At 42.2% G+C, this 14163-nt stretch overlaps 1 protein-coding gene across 1 annotated transcript in view; it reads right to left on the bottom strand.

Moving 5' to 3' along the window:
- The window catches only part of PDCD6IP (programmed cell death 6 interacting protein), a 203604-nt gene that overhangs the window by 76815 nt on the left and 112626 nt on the right, over positions 1-14163 (bottom strand). Inside the window, 4 exon segments of the mRNA XM_030203495.1 lie at positions 3154-3288; positions 10194-10442; positions 12200-12348; positions 12351-12368. Coding sequence (XP_030059355.1) covers positions 3154-3288; positions 10194-10442; positions 12200-12348; positions 12351-12368 — 551 coding nt within the window.

Below are 14163 nucleotides of genomic sequence, written 5' to 3'. Positions count from 1 at the left end.
TGATGACGCCGAGGGCGGAGCAATGACACTCACCGACCATCTCCAACATGGTCGCACCACAAAAAACCGCGACCCAGGCAGAAGGAGAAGTAGGGAAACACGCTCCTCCCCCTGCCTACAAATCAGCTGTCAGTGCCCCTCCCCCCCAAGCACATAGCTCACCAGAAACCTGTACAACCGCGACACAAGAAAACAAAAAAAAAAAGCAGAAAAAAAAGCTGTCACTGAATCGCTGAAAACACCCCCCTCCCCCCCTCGAACAACGGTGCAGGCAGTGAGAAGCTCTCGCCTGCTTCCTCGCAGTGACTTATTTTTTTCCCTCCCATCCTTATTGCGTTGCTTCTACCGGGGGTCTTTCTATTCTAAATGGTTGGGTAGCAGGTACGGCGGAGGGCTGTCACTGGATGAAACATGAAGAATTGTTTTCACAGATTTGTCTGGGAAGAATACTAAGGATTACACACTACTACTACTACTACTACTGAATCAATGTCAGCTTGGAACGCTGCGAGGCAGGTTACAAATGACACAGCTTCCCCTCCCCATGCGATGCTGCAGCACGGGCAAAGTTAGGAGGAGGTGGGTTCTGATCGGCGCCGATCGCTTAGGCCTGCCTTCTCCGGGACACTGGGTGTACGTAGCAGATTGGGAACATGATCCTAAAAGAAGCAACTCCTCCTCCCCTCTTCCAACAGCAAGCAAACCAGCCGAGCAACCTCGCTCCTGAAGTGTTAACCTTGATGTGGCAATAAAAGGGTTAAGGGCTGCAGGCGCTGAGAGGGTAACATTGTGCTTTTGAGGGGGAGAGGGGACAGAAAACACAGATTTGATTTACATTCAGTGTGTATTTTTCATGTTAAAAGTCACGGCAGAGTGTTGAGTCACCACTCAACACTCTGCTGTGACTTTTAACATGAAAAATACTGCAGAATTCCATGTGCCGAGCCCTTAAACTGAAGGTTTGATTGACTTTTTAGTTTTCCAGTTCCACTTTCTTTGCTGCGGTTCTGCTTCCTTGGGAAGTTCTGTGCATGGTAAAACACTATCAGCACTGCTTTGGCACTTAACCTGCAGTTCACAAGACAACATTTTTGAAAGCTTTCTTGCCTTTTACCATATGCTTACAAACATTTAATTACTTGAAAGGAGTATTGTCAATTCTTTTCTTTACTGACAGGTATTTCAGGAAAGAAATGCAATCTCTTTTCTTCACACACACTCACTATCGGACTCATACAGTCTGTCTCTCTGTCTTACACACACACACACAAACACTCTGTCACAATGACCGCCCCTGTGGTCCTGCACACACACTCTCTCACATCAGACGGAAGGAGAGCAAGGGAAGGAGGGGGGTCATGGAACTCAGTTCCACACACACACTCTCTGTACCTCTCTGTCACACAAACACACAGTCTCTATCACACACACACAGACACACTCTTTCAATCCCTCTGTCTCACTGTCACACACACTCACTCTCTGATTCACACAGTCTGTCTCTCTGTCTTACACACACTCACACACACACACACACAGTGTCTCTATGACTGCCCCTGTGGTCCAGCACACACATTCTCTAACCACAGACGGAATTAGAGCAAGGGAAGGAGGGGGTCATGGAAATCAGTTCCACACACACACACACTCTGTATCTCTCTCGCACATAAACACACACTCTTTCAATCCCTCTGTATCACTCACACACAGTCACTCTCAAACTCACACAGTCTGTCTCTCTGTCTTACACACACTCTCACATACACAAAACCTCTGTCTCAAGGACCGCCCCTGTGGTCCTACACAGGGCCTCCTCCTTCCTCATTATACAACCTTCACTATTACTCCATCTCATTACAATACTTTAATATTAAATATTTGGTTAACAAAAAACAACTAATCAATATAACCTTGCTAGCGCCCGTTTCATTTCTAACACAAACGGGCCTTTTTTTTACTAGTCCTATATAATAATTCTCACCTCCAACGTTCCATGCTTGGGACCGTGGGTCCCTGGCTGCAAGTGGTCTGCGAGGCAGACACGCAGGACGTCACCGACGTCAACACAGCTGATTGCAAGGCAAGGGGAGGAGTAGGGAAACAGGCGCAGCGTGTTTCCCTACTCCTCCTACTGCCTCGGAATCAGCTGTCACCCCCCCCCCGCACTATGGCCCCCTCGAAACCCACCCCCTCCCGCGAACCTGTCGGGTCACCCCCCCCCGCCAGAACGCCGAAAACTGCCGCCGCCTTTGTTGTGCTACCTTCCCTTCCCGTAGGTTGTTCAATCATCCTCTTAGAAAGTTTAACTCCGTGCATCTGACGTCAGATGCATGGAGTTAAACTTTCTAAGATGATTGAACAACCTACGGGAAGGGAAGGTAGCACAACAACGGCGGCGGCAGTTTTTCGGCGTTCCGGGGTGGGAGGGATCGACAGGTTCGCGGGAGGGGGTGGGTTCGAGGGGGCCGTAGCACGGGGGGGGGAGGGATTGCCTGTCTAAGGCCCGTTTCCTTGCCTACAGAAACGGGCCTTTTTTACTAGTAGAGAATAAAGAGTCTTATTTAGTAGGCATTACTTCTGTTTTTAGCCTCACACATTACATTGCATACTATACTGCTATACATCGCTCCTACCACCAGCTTCTAAGCAGGTTACATTCACAAGAAGACAAGTCAATAAGCTAGTCTAATATAAATCTCTTAAAAAGTACAGTTTACAAATTCCTCTTAAAAAAAGAAAACTTTAAATGAAAATCAAGGTAAGGATAAAAGCTTCCATAGTTTTGGTGCTTGCACAGCCAAGCATCTATTGTGCAATGTAAATCTTTTTATGACCTTAATAGAGGGTGAGGTAAAAAAAAACAAATAATGAGTGAATCTTCAGACTCTGTTATCAGGCAGAAATTCTAGATGGGCTAGCAAGTAAACTGGACCATCACCATTAAGGATTTTATACAAAAAGCAAAAGAACTTAAATATAACCCATGCCTCTATAGGCAACTAGTGAAGTTTAACAGAACATGAAAAAATTCTATCATACTTTTGTAAGGAATAGATCTTATAGCAATTACCAATTCTGTCTACAAATGATGGATATTACAACTTCATTTTATTACACTCAATCTCTTCACTCTTGTTGAAATACCTCCCATACCTTAGTGCCTTCACGCAAATTTTTTATAAGTTCCATGTAGTTGTCATATGCCACAGCCAAATTTTTCAACACTTCTTCTCTTAGATTTGCTTCACTGTTTGACTGTTTCATCTTTGAAAACTCCTGATGTGCAGTCTGGAAGAGAGAAGGTTACTCAGATAAATCTCTCAAGTTTATTTTTCAAATTGATACAAGATGAATGCTCCTACTCTTGATTATTTTAGGTGGAGTTTTCCAGATGTCTGTGTTGATGCAATGTACATGAGTACATTTGTATTTGCAGATTGTGCAGACAAATTTCAAAGGGAAACAACAGGTAGTTTCCTTTTGAAAATGGTCCACATTTACATATAAACTTTGTGGCCATGACCCCATTATCACCACCACAAAGGCCGATAAAGGGGGGGGGGGGGGGGGGGGGGGGGGTTGGCCCACCAAGGTCATAACCACAAAAGCAGATTTTGCAACCCCGTTTAGGATTACAACCAACAGTTCAAGAAACCCTGATCTGCAAGATATACAAGCACAAAAAAAAAAAAGAAATATTTCCCACCTACATAAGAATTGCTACACTGGGTTAGACCAAAGGCCCCTCACATCTAGAATTCTGTATCCAACAGTGGCCAATCCAAGTCACAAGTACTTGGAAAGGTCCCATAAAGCTGATTTCCATAGATACAGTATATACTTGAATATAAACCCAATTTCCACAATAGGCAGTTTGCTTCTGAGGCTCTACTTCTATCAGAACTACTGAACTCTCACTGTGAGCCTGTATTCCCATCAGAATTGCTGAGCTCCCACTCTCACTGTAAGCCTGACTTATAGGTGTCCAGGACTTCACTCCCGAGCATCTGACTATAACCGGAAAGTAGTTATACAGATGCTTCAATATAGTTTATCTATAAGATTTTCTACATATGAATATAAAATCATCAGATATTAAATAGAGAAAGAGATTCTATATGGTGAGAAGACTCCTGACGCAGGCCTTTCTGGCCGAAACACAGCTGTGTCGAGTCATGACCACCCTATTTTTGCATTATGTTTTTTATGGTTAATAATATTTTTCAGTTTCTATATTATTAGTGTCTTGATTCTTTTTTTATTTTTTTCAGTCATCTTCACTGTTTTATCTACTGGTAGTTAGGAAACCTTTGATCCAGCTACGTATATTTCCATCAATCCCGAAATAGTCTAGGAGTCTTAATAGTATATTATGGTTTACCATGTCGAATGCACTAGACATGTCGAATTGGAGGAGAAGTATGCTTTTGCCTGTTGCTATTTCCTGCTTGAATTTGGCTAGGAGAGTAGTAAGTACTGTTTCGGTGCTATGGAGGGGGTGAAATCCAGATTGTGATTCATGTAATATTGAGAATTTATTTATGTAATCCGTAAGTTGTTTGGTTACCATACTTTCCATTAGTTTGACTGCTAGTGGGATGGATGCTACTGGGCGGTAGTTGGTGAGTTCATTTATATTTTTCTTAGTATCTTTTGGTATAGGGGTGAGTAGGATGTTGCAATTTTCCTTGGGGAAGAGACCTTGTTGGAGCACGAAGTTTAGGTGAGATGTGAGGTCTGTTATGAAGCGGTCGGGGCGGATTTTATTAGGTAGCTGGGGCAGGTGTCCAGTTTGCGGTGAGTGTTGGAGAACCTGTGGATCGCATGGGTAATTGTTTCGGCCGAGAGAAGAGCAAAGTTTGACCAGGTTCGGTCCGCTGGAGATTCTCCTGGGGTTGGGTCCAGACCATTGATGAAGTTTTCGATATCAGTAGTGTTATGGGGGAGTGAGTTGTGTAGTTCTACGATTTTTTTCATTAAAGTATTTGGCAAGTTTGTCTGCCGTTGGGATGTCTGTATTGGTTGTGGTGACCAAGGTAGTGTCTAGTAATTTGTGTACAAGTTGGTATAGTTTTTTCGAGTCTTTGTAGTCTGGTCTATTTTAGTTTGGAAATATGACCTTTCGGTCTGTCTTATTGCGAATTTGTATTTTTTTTGCATTCATTTCCAGGCGTGGAGTGTGTGATCATCTTTTATTTTAGTCCATGTTCGTTTGAGCTTCCTGGTTTGTGTTTTTAGCTTTTTCAGTTCGTCGTTGAACCATGGTATTGAGTTATGTCTTTGTGATGTTCTTGTTCATAGGGGTGCTATTTCGTCTAGTATGCTTCTGCATCTTTTGTCCCATTCAGAAAGGCAGCTTGTGGAGTCGGTCTGTGCTGTCCATTCGTTACTGTATATCTGTTGCCAGAATATTTTCGGGTCTATTTGGCCTCTTGTGTTGTAGGTAGTATGTTTTTGTATAAGATATGAGCCCTTTTTCTGCCAATTTAGAGATAGGTTTAGTTTGTAGTGATCGGTCCAAGGTGTTTCTGACCATTTGATGTCTGTTATTATTAGGTTCTGGTCTGTGGACCATTTGTGTGCGATGAGGTCAAGTGTGTGACGTGGGTTGCTTGCATGTGTGGCCATTTGAGATCCCATTGGTGGAGGAATTCCTTGCATTCACATGCGTTGGTAGAGTTTGGATCTTCTAGGTGAAGGTTGATGTCTCCTAGTACTAGTATATTGGAGTTGGCAACACAAGTATTTGAGATGAAGTCAGTGAAGTTTGATTGGTTTTCGTTCCAGTTACCTGGTGGTCTGTAGAACAAGACAGTTCAGATGATCAAGCGGAGATTTATTGTGTATTCTTATTGAGGCAATTTCAAGTTGGTTTGTTATTGACTCGGCAATGGTTTCGGTGGTAAAGCGGGATCGGTAGATTAAAGCTATACATCCGCCTCTCTTTTCCTTTCTGGTCCAGTGAGTAATTTTGTATCCTTGGGGGGGGGGGGGGGGGGGGGCAAAGGTCGAAGATTATGGGGTCCGTTTGATCATGGATCCAGGTTTCGGTGATGAAATAAGATCAAGGTTTTCTGATGTAATCCAGTCTGTTATTGTTGTAGTTTTGTTTACAACGAATCTGGCGTTGATGTAGCCTATTTGAATTCTTTGGTATGGGGCTTCTAGGTTTGGTGTTGTGTGGATTTTTGTTAGTTGTCGATTCTTTGTGAGCGTGTGGCTGTTTTGACCTTTTTCTGTTCTGTTGATGTTGTCCACAAGTTTGTATTCTTCCTTTGTTTTGGTTATTGTCAGTTTGGTGGGTTGTGGTGTATCTGGACAGTCTTTGATAGTTGTGTAATATCAGTATTATGATGTTTTCAGCGAGTGGGGTGGTTAATGTTAGATGAATCAGTGATAAGGAGTAGATTACTAGGAGTGATTTGACGGTATTCATTTTGGGTCGGGACAGTTTGGGCTGGAGTAGACCGTGTACAGTAGGGAGGGGTGAAGTTCTTATTTAAATTGTCTCCTATCAGTTACTTGCATCCACTGTGAGGAGATGGAATCGTTGGAGTGAACAGTGGCACTCCAATTACACCTGGGTCACTTTCTTATCTTGGGTTTCTTTTAATGAGTAGGTACAGATATTTTACTCACAGTCAGATGTTCGGAAGTGATGCTCCAGGGCGCAGAGACTCCGTGATTCTGAATACTGTATCTGTGGTTTGAGGTACGGGGCAAGGGAGACAGTTAAATTGCAGGGCGAGGGCCATTTTCAATCAGATTGAAGTAAATCAGGGTTGGGTGGCTGGAGAGTACTATATCTCCTTTGGAGACTGTAGGACACAGGGGTTCCGCTTCGGGCGAGTGTGGGGTGAGAACAACGTCCAGTGCACTTTCATCCGGGGAGATTTAGGTCTTGCCCCCCTCTCATTCCAGCCTTGAATTCAAGGCTACTGCACTCCCAGTTCTCCATTTCGTCCAATTTTCGCGTACCACGTGTTCCTCTGGTCCTGAGGAGGATGGGGGGGGGGGGGGGGGGGGTCGGTGGTCAGCCGGCCTCAGATGGCAGCGGGCTCTTACTCCGAGTCAGCTCCAGATGGCGGATGGTGGCAGGATTCTCTACTGAGCCGATTTCTCTGATCCCAGCCCAGGAGCCTAGTGCTACCACACTTCGGTCCTTCGCTTCAACGGGTTGGGGTGCAATGTGGGCCTCCGGTCCAAAAAGGGCCAGAAGTACAGCCACACGGCGATGTCCTTCGCTCAGTCCAGGTGCCGTCGCTACTGCGACCTGGGACTGACCTGCCACTCTGCTCTGGTGCCTGTGTCTCCGCCGCACCGTCCTGTCCCCAGCAAGGGTGCACAATTGGTCCTCGTAGCCAGCTGCTCCCGTGACCCTAGCCGCCCGAGTTCCAGTCGGGCGGGGGCAGGATTGGGTTCGCAGCTCTCCCTGATTCTGCGAGGGGTCTTCGGGCGGCGTGACCTGGTCCCTCACGCTGCTCAGTCTTGCTCGGGTGGGCAGAGCCAGCTCACGGCGTGCCCCATGCGTTCCTCGTGGTGAGAAGTTCACTTGCCTCTCCCTACTCAGAGGTTGTCGTCTCCCAGCCGTCGGGCTTGTTGGTAGCCTTGTGCGCTTGGAGCTCCGTTTGCAGCCACAGCACAGCAGAAATTATAGCCCAGTGAGTCTGACGTCGGTGCCGGGCAAAATGGTAGAGACTATTATTAAGAAGAAAATTACAGAGCACATTCAAAAGCATGGATTAATGAGACAAAGTCAATATGGATTTAGTGAAGGGAAATCTTGCCTCACCAATCTACTACATTTCTTTGAAGGGGTGAACAAACATGTGGATAAAGGTGAGCCGGATGATATTGTGTATCTGGATTTTCAGAAGGTGTTTGACAAAGTACCGCATGAAAGACTCCAGAGGAAACTGGAGAGTCATGGGATAAGGAGGTAATGTTCTATTGTGGATTAAAAACTGGTTAAAAGATAGAAAACAGAGAGTAGGGTTAAATGGTCAGTATTCTCAATGGAGAAGGGTAGTTAGTGGGGTTCCCCAGGGGTCTGTGCTGGGGCCACTGCTTTTTAACATATTTATAAATGACCTAGAGATGGGAGTAACTAGTGAGGTAATTAAATTTGCTGATGACACAAAGTTATTCAAAGTCATTAAATCACAGGAGGATTGTGAAAAATTACAAGAGGACCTTACGAGACTGGGTGTCTAAATGGCAGATGACGTTTAATGTGAGCAAGTGCAAAGTGATGCATGTGGGAAAGAGGAACCCAAACTATAGCTACATCATGCAAGATTCCACGTTAGGAGTCACAGACCAAGAAAGGGATCTAGGCGTCGTTGTTGATGATACGTTGAAACCTTCTGTTCTGTGTGCTGCTGCAGCTAAGAAAGCAAATAGAATGTTAGGTATTATTAGAAAAGGAATGGAAAACAAAAATGAGGTTGTTTTAATGCCTTTGCATCGCACCATGGTGCGACCACACCTTAAATATTGTGTTCAATTCTGGTCGCCATATCTCAAAAAAGATATAGTGGAATTAGAAAAGGTGCAGAGAAGGGCGATGAAAATGATAAAGGGGGAGGGACAACTTCCCTATGAGGAAAGGCTAAAGCAGCTAGGGCTCTTCAGCTTGGAGAAAAGGCGGCTGAGGGGAGATATGATAGAGGTCTATAAAATAATGAGTGAAGTGCAATGTTTACACTTTCCAAGCATACTAGGACTAGGGGGTATGTGATGAAGCTACAATGTAGTAAATGTAAAACGAATCAGAGAAAATGTTTCTTCACTCAATGTGTAACTAAACTCTGGAATTCGTTGCCAGAGAATGTGGTAAAGGCGGTTAGCTTAGTGGAGTTTTAAAAAGGTTTGGAAGGCTTCCTAAAGGAAAAGTCTATAGGCCATTATTAAATGGACTTGGGGAAAATCCACTATTTCTGGGATAAGCAGTATAGAATGTTTTGTACTTTTTTGGGATCTTGCCAGATATTTGTGACCTGGATTGGCCACTGTTGGAACCAGGATGCTGGACTTGATGGACCTTTGGACTTTCCTAGTATGGCAATACTTGTGTACTTATGTACGTATAGGATTGCCATTTAAATAGCAAGCCAACATGATAGCCATTAGCACAGTTGTGTGCTAACAGTACGTTTTAACTCATGTTATTAACTGCTTAATAGACATTAATAAAGGGGACCCAGAATGACATAACTCACCTGATAACTCATGGAAAATAATGAACATTAACTAAACAGAATACCTAAAATATACCGAATCAAACACACCAGTAGCAAAAACCAGCGCTATCAAGATCCTTTAGGACCAGTAATTAAAGGACAAGCATTGCTATACATGACATATCCCTGTACAATCTGGATATGCTGAACAGAGTAATAATAATAATAACAAAACAGGAGCACACAGTGGATCCCCAGAAAGTAAACAATTTAAGTCTTAAAAAACCAGCTTAACTAAAAATACCATTGTCCAACATCTCAAAAGGCACTTTTCCCCAAATACATAATCTTCACTCACTGAGTGGTTATGTCCCAGTGAGGCGGGTCCAAGGCAATCCTGAACCAATCTTTTTTTTTTTTTCCAGCAGAGGAGCACAGAGGTAACAGGAAACAAGAAAACTACTGTTGGAGCCAGCCAGAGGCTTGCTGGTCAGAAAAAGAAATAGCTTCAGAAAGACAGAAGACACAGACAAAACAAACCAGAAGCTTCAATATTCAGTGGCAACGCAGAAAACTTAATATGACTAACCTTCAAAGCCACTTATATAGATGACAGTAGTGCTTTAAAAAAACAAATGTCCAACTGCTGACACTCAATTTTTAGGCATGTAACTTAGCATCACATGTTGTACACAAAAAGTTATGCATATACAATGGGAAGGGTTAGGTATGAACCATGGGAGGTGCTGGTACTTTCAAGCTAAACAGATAAGATTATCTGTTAACTTAGGTCACAAAAACAGAAAATAAGCAGCAGCAATGGTCAATGCTTAATGCACATTCAGCAGTATCCCTTAAATAGACAGTACTGCAAGCAAAGTGCCAGTGATTTACTGTACCTAGCAACCACCAACCACCACTGAAGATCAAGTCACGTGTTCTCCACACTTGCCATTTCATACTGGTTTAAGTCACATCCAGATCCGTGCAATCTTAAATAATGTGGTTTACCTGAATGCTGTTGAGAAGCTCCTCTTGCCTTTTTAGGTTCTCCTGTATTTTGTGTGTGTGATTGCCATAAATTCGGTCCAATTCAGTCACAGAAATGGCTTCTTCACTGATAGCACCATCTTGAGCTAGTGCAGTTAGAAACTTACTAGTCATGTCAAAATTAACAGACTTGATATCATTTTCCAGCTGTTCTCTTTCCTTCTTCACCTCATCTAAGCTGGCTAGCAGAGACTTCAGGACACCAACAACCTATACCCACAGGAAGACAAATTATATTTACTATTTTCATTTTCAAAACCTTTAAAGTTATGTATTTCACGTCTGATAGGACCTCTCTCTTCTTTGAATTGTAAGCAGGATTAAGATATTTAAAAGAGGAAAAACAGAACAAATAAGCACAAAATACAACTAGATGAGATTTGGAAGAAACCTCAATAGGTCTGATATTCAAAACAATGTAGTCAGGCAAGAGAGATTACTGCCCAGTTAAATTGTGTTGAGCAGACCGGCCATCAATATTCAGTAGCACTTAACCAGGCAGTGACAATGAATCTTGATTCAGACCACCATGACACTGTCCGGGCATTGCCAGATAATCTGACAGCAGAGTTGGGGTGGTTCCAGGCGTTATGCGCCATCAACAGAATATTGGCCCAAATAAGCTACTACTACTACTACTACTACTACTACTATTTAGCATTTCTATAGCGCTACAAGGCATATGCAGCGCTGCACAAACATAGAAGAAAGACAGTCCCTGCTCAAAGAGCTTACAATCTAATAAGTTAATACAATACCCACTCAAAGGCCCTGAAAACAAATTTTAAAAAATATTTAAATGCTGAACTAATTATCTATTATTAAAATTCATCCTGTTGTAGTTATGTATTCCCAATCTTTACGGCTCTAGTAACATAGTAAATGATGGCAGATAAGTCCATTATCACAAAACTAACTTTAAGATCATTAATAACATCTACAGAAGGAAAACTGCTTCATATGTGGCAAAAAGAAAATAGGAAAGAGATACTGGCCCATTGGCTCAGTGGAAGTACTGTATGTCAAGCAGCATTAGCCACCTTGCCAGTACATCTTTCCTATTTTCTGCTTGCACCTGATACATAAACATTCTTTTCATGGATCTTGGACTGTGTCCTTGTTTTTAGCAAATTGGTCATGAAGGATCCTTTTAGATTTACAGATGTGTACAGGCAGCATACAACATAATTAGTCATCTTGACTTACAAATGTAATGCTTTATCCTCTAAATTCTCTATATTTTACTTATTTTTTGTTGCTTATACTGGAAGTGTTTTTATTTCACTGTTTTTCGTGTGCTCTACTCACATTATCAGGAACTAATTAACATTTTAGTAAACAGCATGTTTAAGCATGCATAAACATGCATTTTTAGTACACTTTAGTAAATATAATTTGTATAACCTTGGATCTTTGGCCAGCTTACAGCATTTGAATAGTTCATGAACAACTCTTGCCCCTCAAAACGTATTATTGTACCTGAGGCAAAGAGAAATAATGTGATTTGCCCGAAGTCACAAGGAGTATCAGTGGAAGAAGCAGGATCCGAACTCTTGTTTCCAGACTCCCAATATTTAGATTTATTACTCACTACTAAACAAAATACCCTGCAGCGATTTCCAACGCCAATTAAAATACAAAACATTCACCTCCCTATCATTATACACTTTAAAACTCATCTTAAAAACTCTAAACACATCTCCATTACATTTTTAAAAACAGAAATGGTGTGAGAGAAGTAAACCAGCTAACATGAACACAAACCTATTATGAGACGAGATTGCTTTTGATGACATCTGCGGTTATCTGCAACACTAAGATGCCCTGAAATCAAATCTTTGACAAGCTACATATGTAATCCTAATCAGGGGCCACAGATATAATTTAGAAGAGCCTGCATCCTGTTCAAACATAATGACAAATATATGAAGAAGCTGAAGGTGGTATCTGATCGGATCTGTGCTCACCTCACTGCCCTGCATGGTATTTGCAGGATTCGCTGAAGGGATGGCAGCGTTGAGCTCTACTTCTGGTTTACATAGAAGTACCAATGTCTCATGGTGACTCTGATAGTTCTGTTTAACTACTGCATCTGCGCTGACAGCTTTATCTAAATAGTGCGGACATTGGTGCCCTCTGGATGGAAAAGAAAAAAATAGAACGATTTAGAAGCACATACCATAAACCACTGTTTTATTCTACATTCTGAGGAATTCTAAAGCTGTTTCACCAGCAAGGTGAAATATATATATAGCCTTATATTCCTTATCAACTATCAGATTCAGTTGGGGTTGTTCCATTTTGGTGAAAGAGCTTCCTGCTACCATTGGAGAAGTGGGTGATTTTCACTGGCCTCCAAGTCTAGTAAAACAAGCTTTCCTTTTGTAAAAGTATCAAGGGAATTGTGAACATCCTGACCAGGACACCTCAATCTCCATCTCAATTTTCTATGTAAAACTGGGCTTCGCATTGCTTTATAAAATACACAGCTATGAGGTTATCACACACAAAACCATCCGTTATAAAATTATTCTCTAAAACAACATATGAATTCAGGTTTACAAGCATTTTATAGGAACACCCACAGATATATTCAAGTCTTGACATAAAGCAAAGTTCCCTGACATTTACAGGTGCTCTCAGATGACATAAAAGTTTATCATACAAGCCGCATAACCAGATAAAGAGATTTCTCCAGAGCTTTCTGAAAAGCCAGAAGTTTTACTACTTTTGCACAGTAATATCTGTGCTGCAGCAGCCCCACAGCACTTCTCAGTTCACTAGAAAACATCTGACTGTAAAGAGAACTCCCCCAAAAATGAGGTGAGCACATCTGTGCAACTAGTGGACTGCTGTCTACAAACACCCATGCTGTTTTCTCTGATAAGTATATTCACCAAGCCACACAAGTGGACTCACCAGTCGTGTGGTCTTCAGACCAAAATAAGAAAAAAAACACGAAGCTGCAAGCAAGTGTATGTATTTGTTGGAAAACTCTTTTTGTATTTGATTTGTTTCTTTTAAAATACAGAAGACAACCAAAAATCATAACAATGGGACTTAGAAAGGACAGCATTTGGATCTATCCCTCTGAAACTATAGAGAATGGATTCAAGTTTACTATCCCACTAGAAAACTGTGTCCCAATAATAGTGGGATATGAATGTGCTGACTGGACCACACATCAGACAAATCTCCTCAATGGGCTATAATACTTCATATTACAGACCTTGACCTAGCCCTTCAGAGATCAGACCTGCTTGGGACTGGAAAAGATAGGCATTCTGCTACCCGATTAGAAATGGTACTTTTTTTTTTTTTTTTTTTACTGTAATTCCAGGTCTTTTGATGTCAAAGGTAAACTAGAATATACTTTCCATGGGCTCGAGTTCTCTCCAAGAAGGTGACAACTCTAGCCATCCAAGGAATAAACAGCCTTTTGCCTTTACACACATAACATAGTAACATAGTAGATAAGCCTAGGTAAACATACCAGCTGGCCCACTAACTGATGAATGGAAGTCTGATGTCACCTAAGGCAAGAACTTGATGTTTGTGTGGAGCAACACCACCTTATTATGACAAAATCTATTATGAGATGGGTATTACTAGGGTCTGGAGCTCAATGACTGAGGGCTAAAGTGACCACCAACAAAAGTGTCACCTTCCAGATCAAAATGCTTGAGCTAAAAAGAGCCTGAGGGCTCAAAGGAAACTATCAACTTGCCATGAAACAGGTTAATGTCTCATGACACTGCAGAAAGCTTGATGGGAGCTGCCTGAATCAAGCCCTGCATGGGTATGATCTTAGAGCTGTACAGAAATGAGATTTTCATCTACATTTTGGTGGTAAGTGATAATTACATTAAAGTGAGCCATAAAAAGCTGGTTTTTAAGCCAGACAATGAAAAATGTAAAAGGTATTCAAATA

The sequence above is a fragment of the Microcaecilia unicolor genome, chromosome 1 (assembly GCF_901765095.1).
Source record: "Microcaecilia unicolor chromosome 1, aMicUni1.1, whole genome shotgun sequence".
NCBI classification, from domain to species: domain Eukaryota; kingdom Metazoa; phylum Chordata; class Amphibia; order Gymnophiona; family Siphonopidae; genus Microcaecilia; species Microcaecilia unicolor.
The sequence above is the reverse complement of the archived record's forward strand: the minus strand, read 5'-3'. Positions and strand labels throughout refer to the sequence as shown.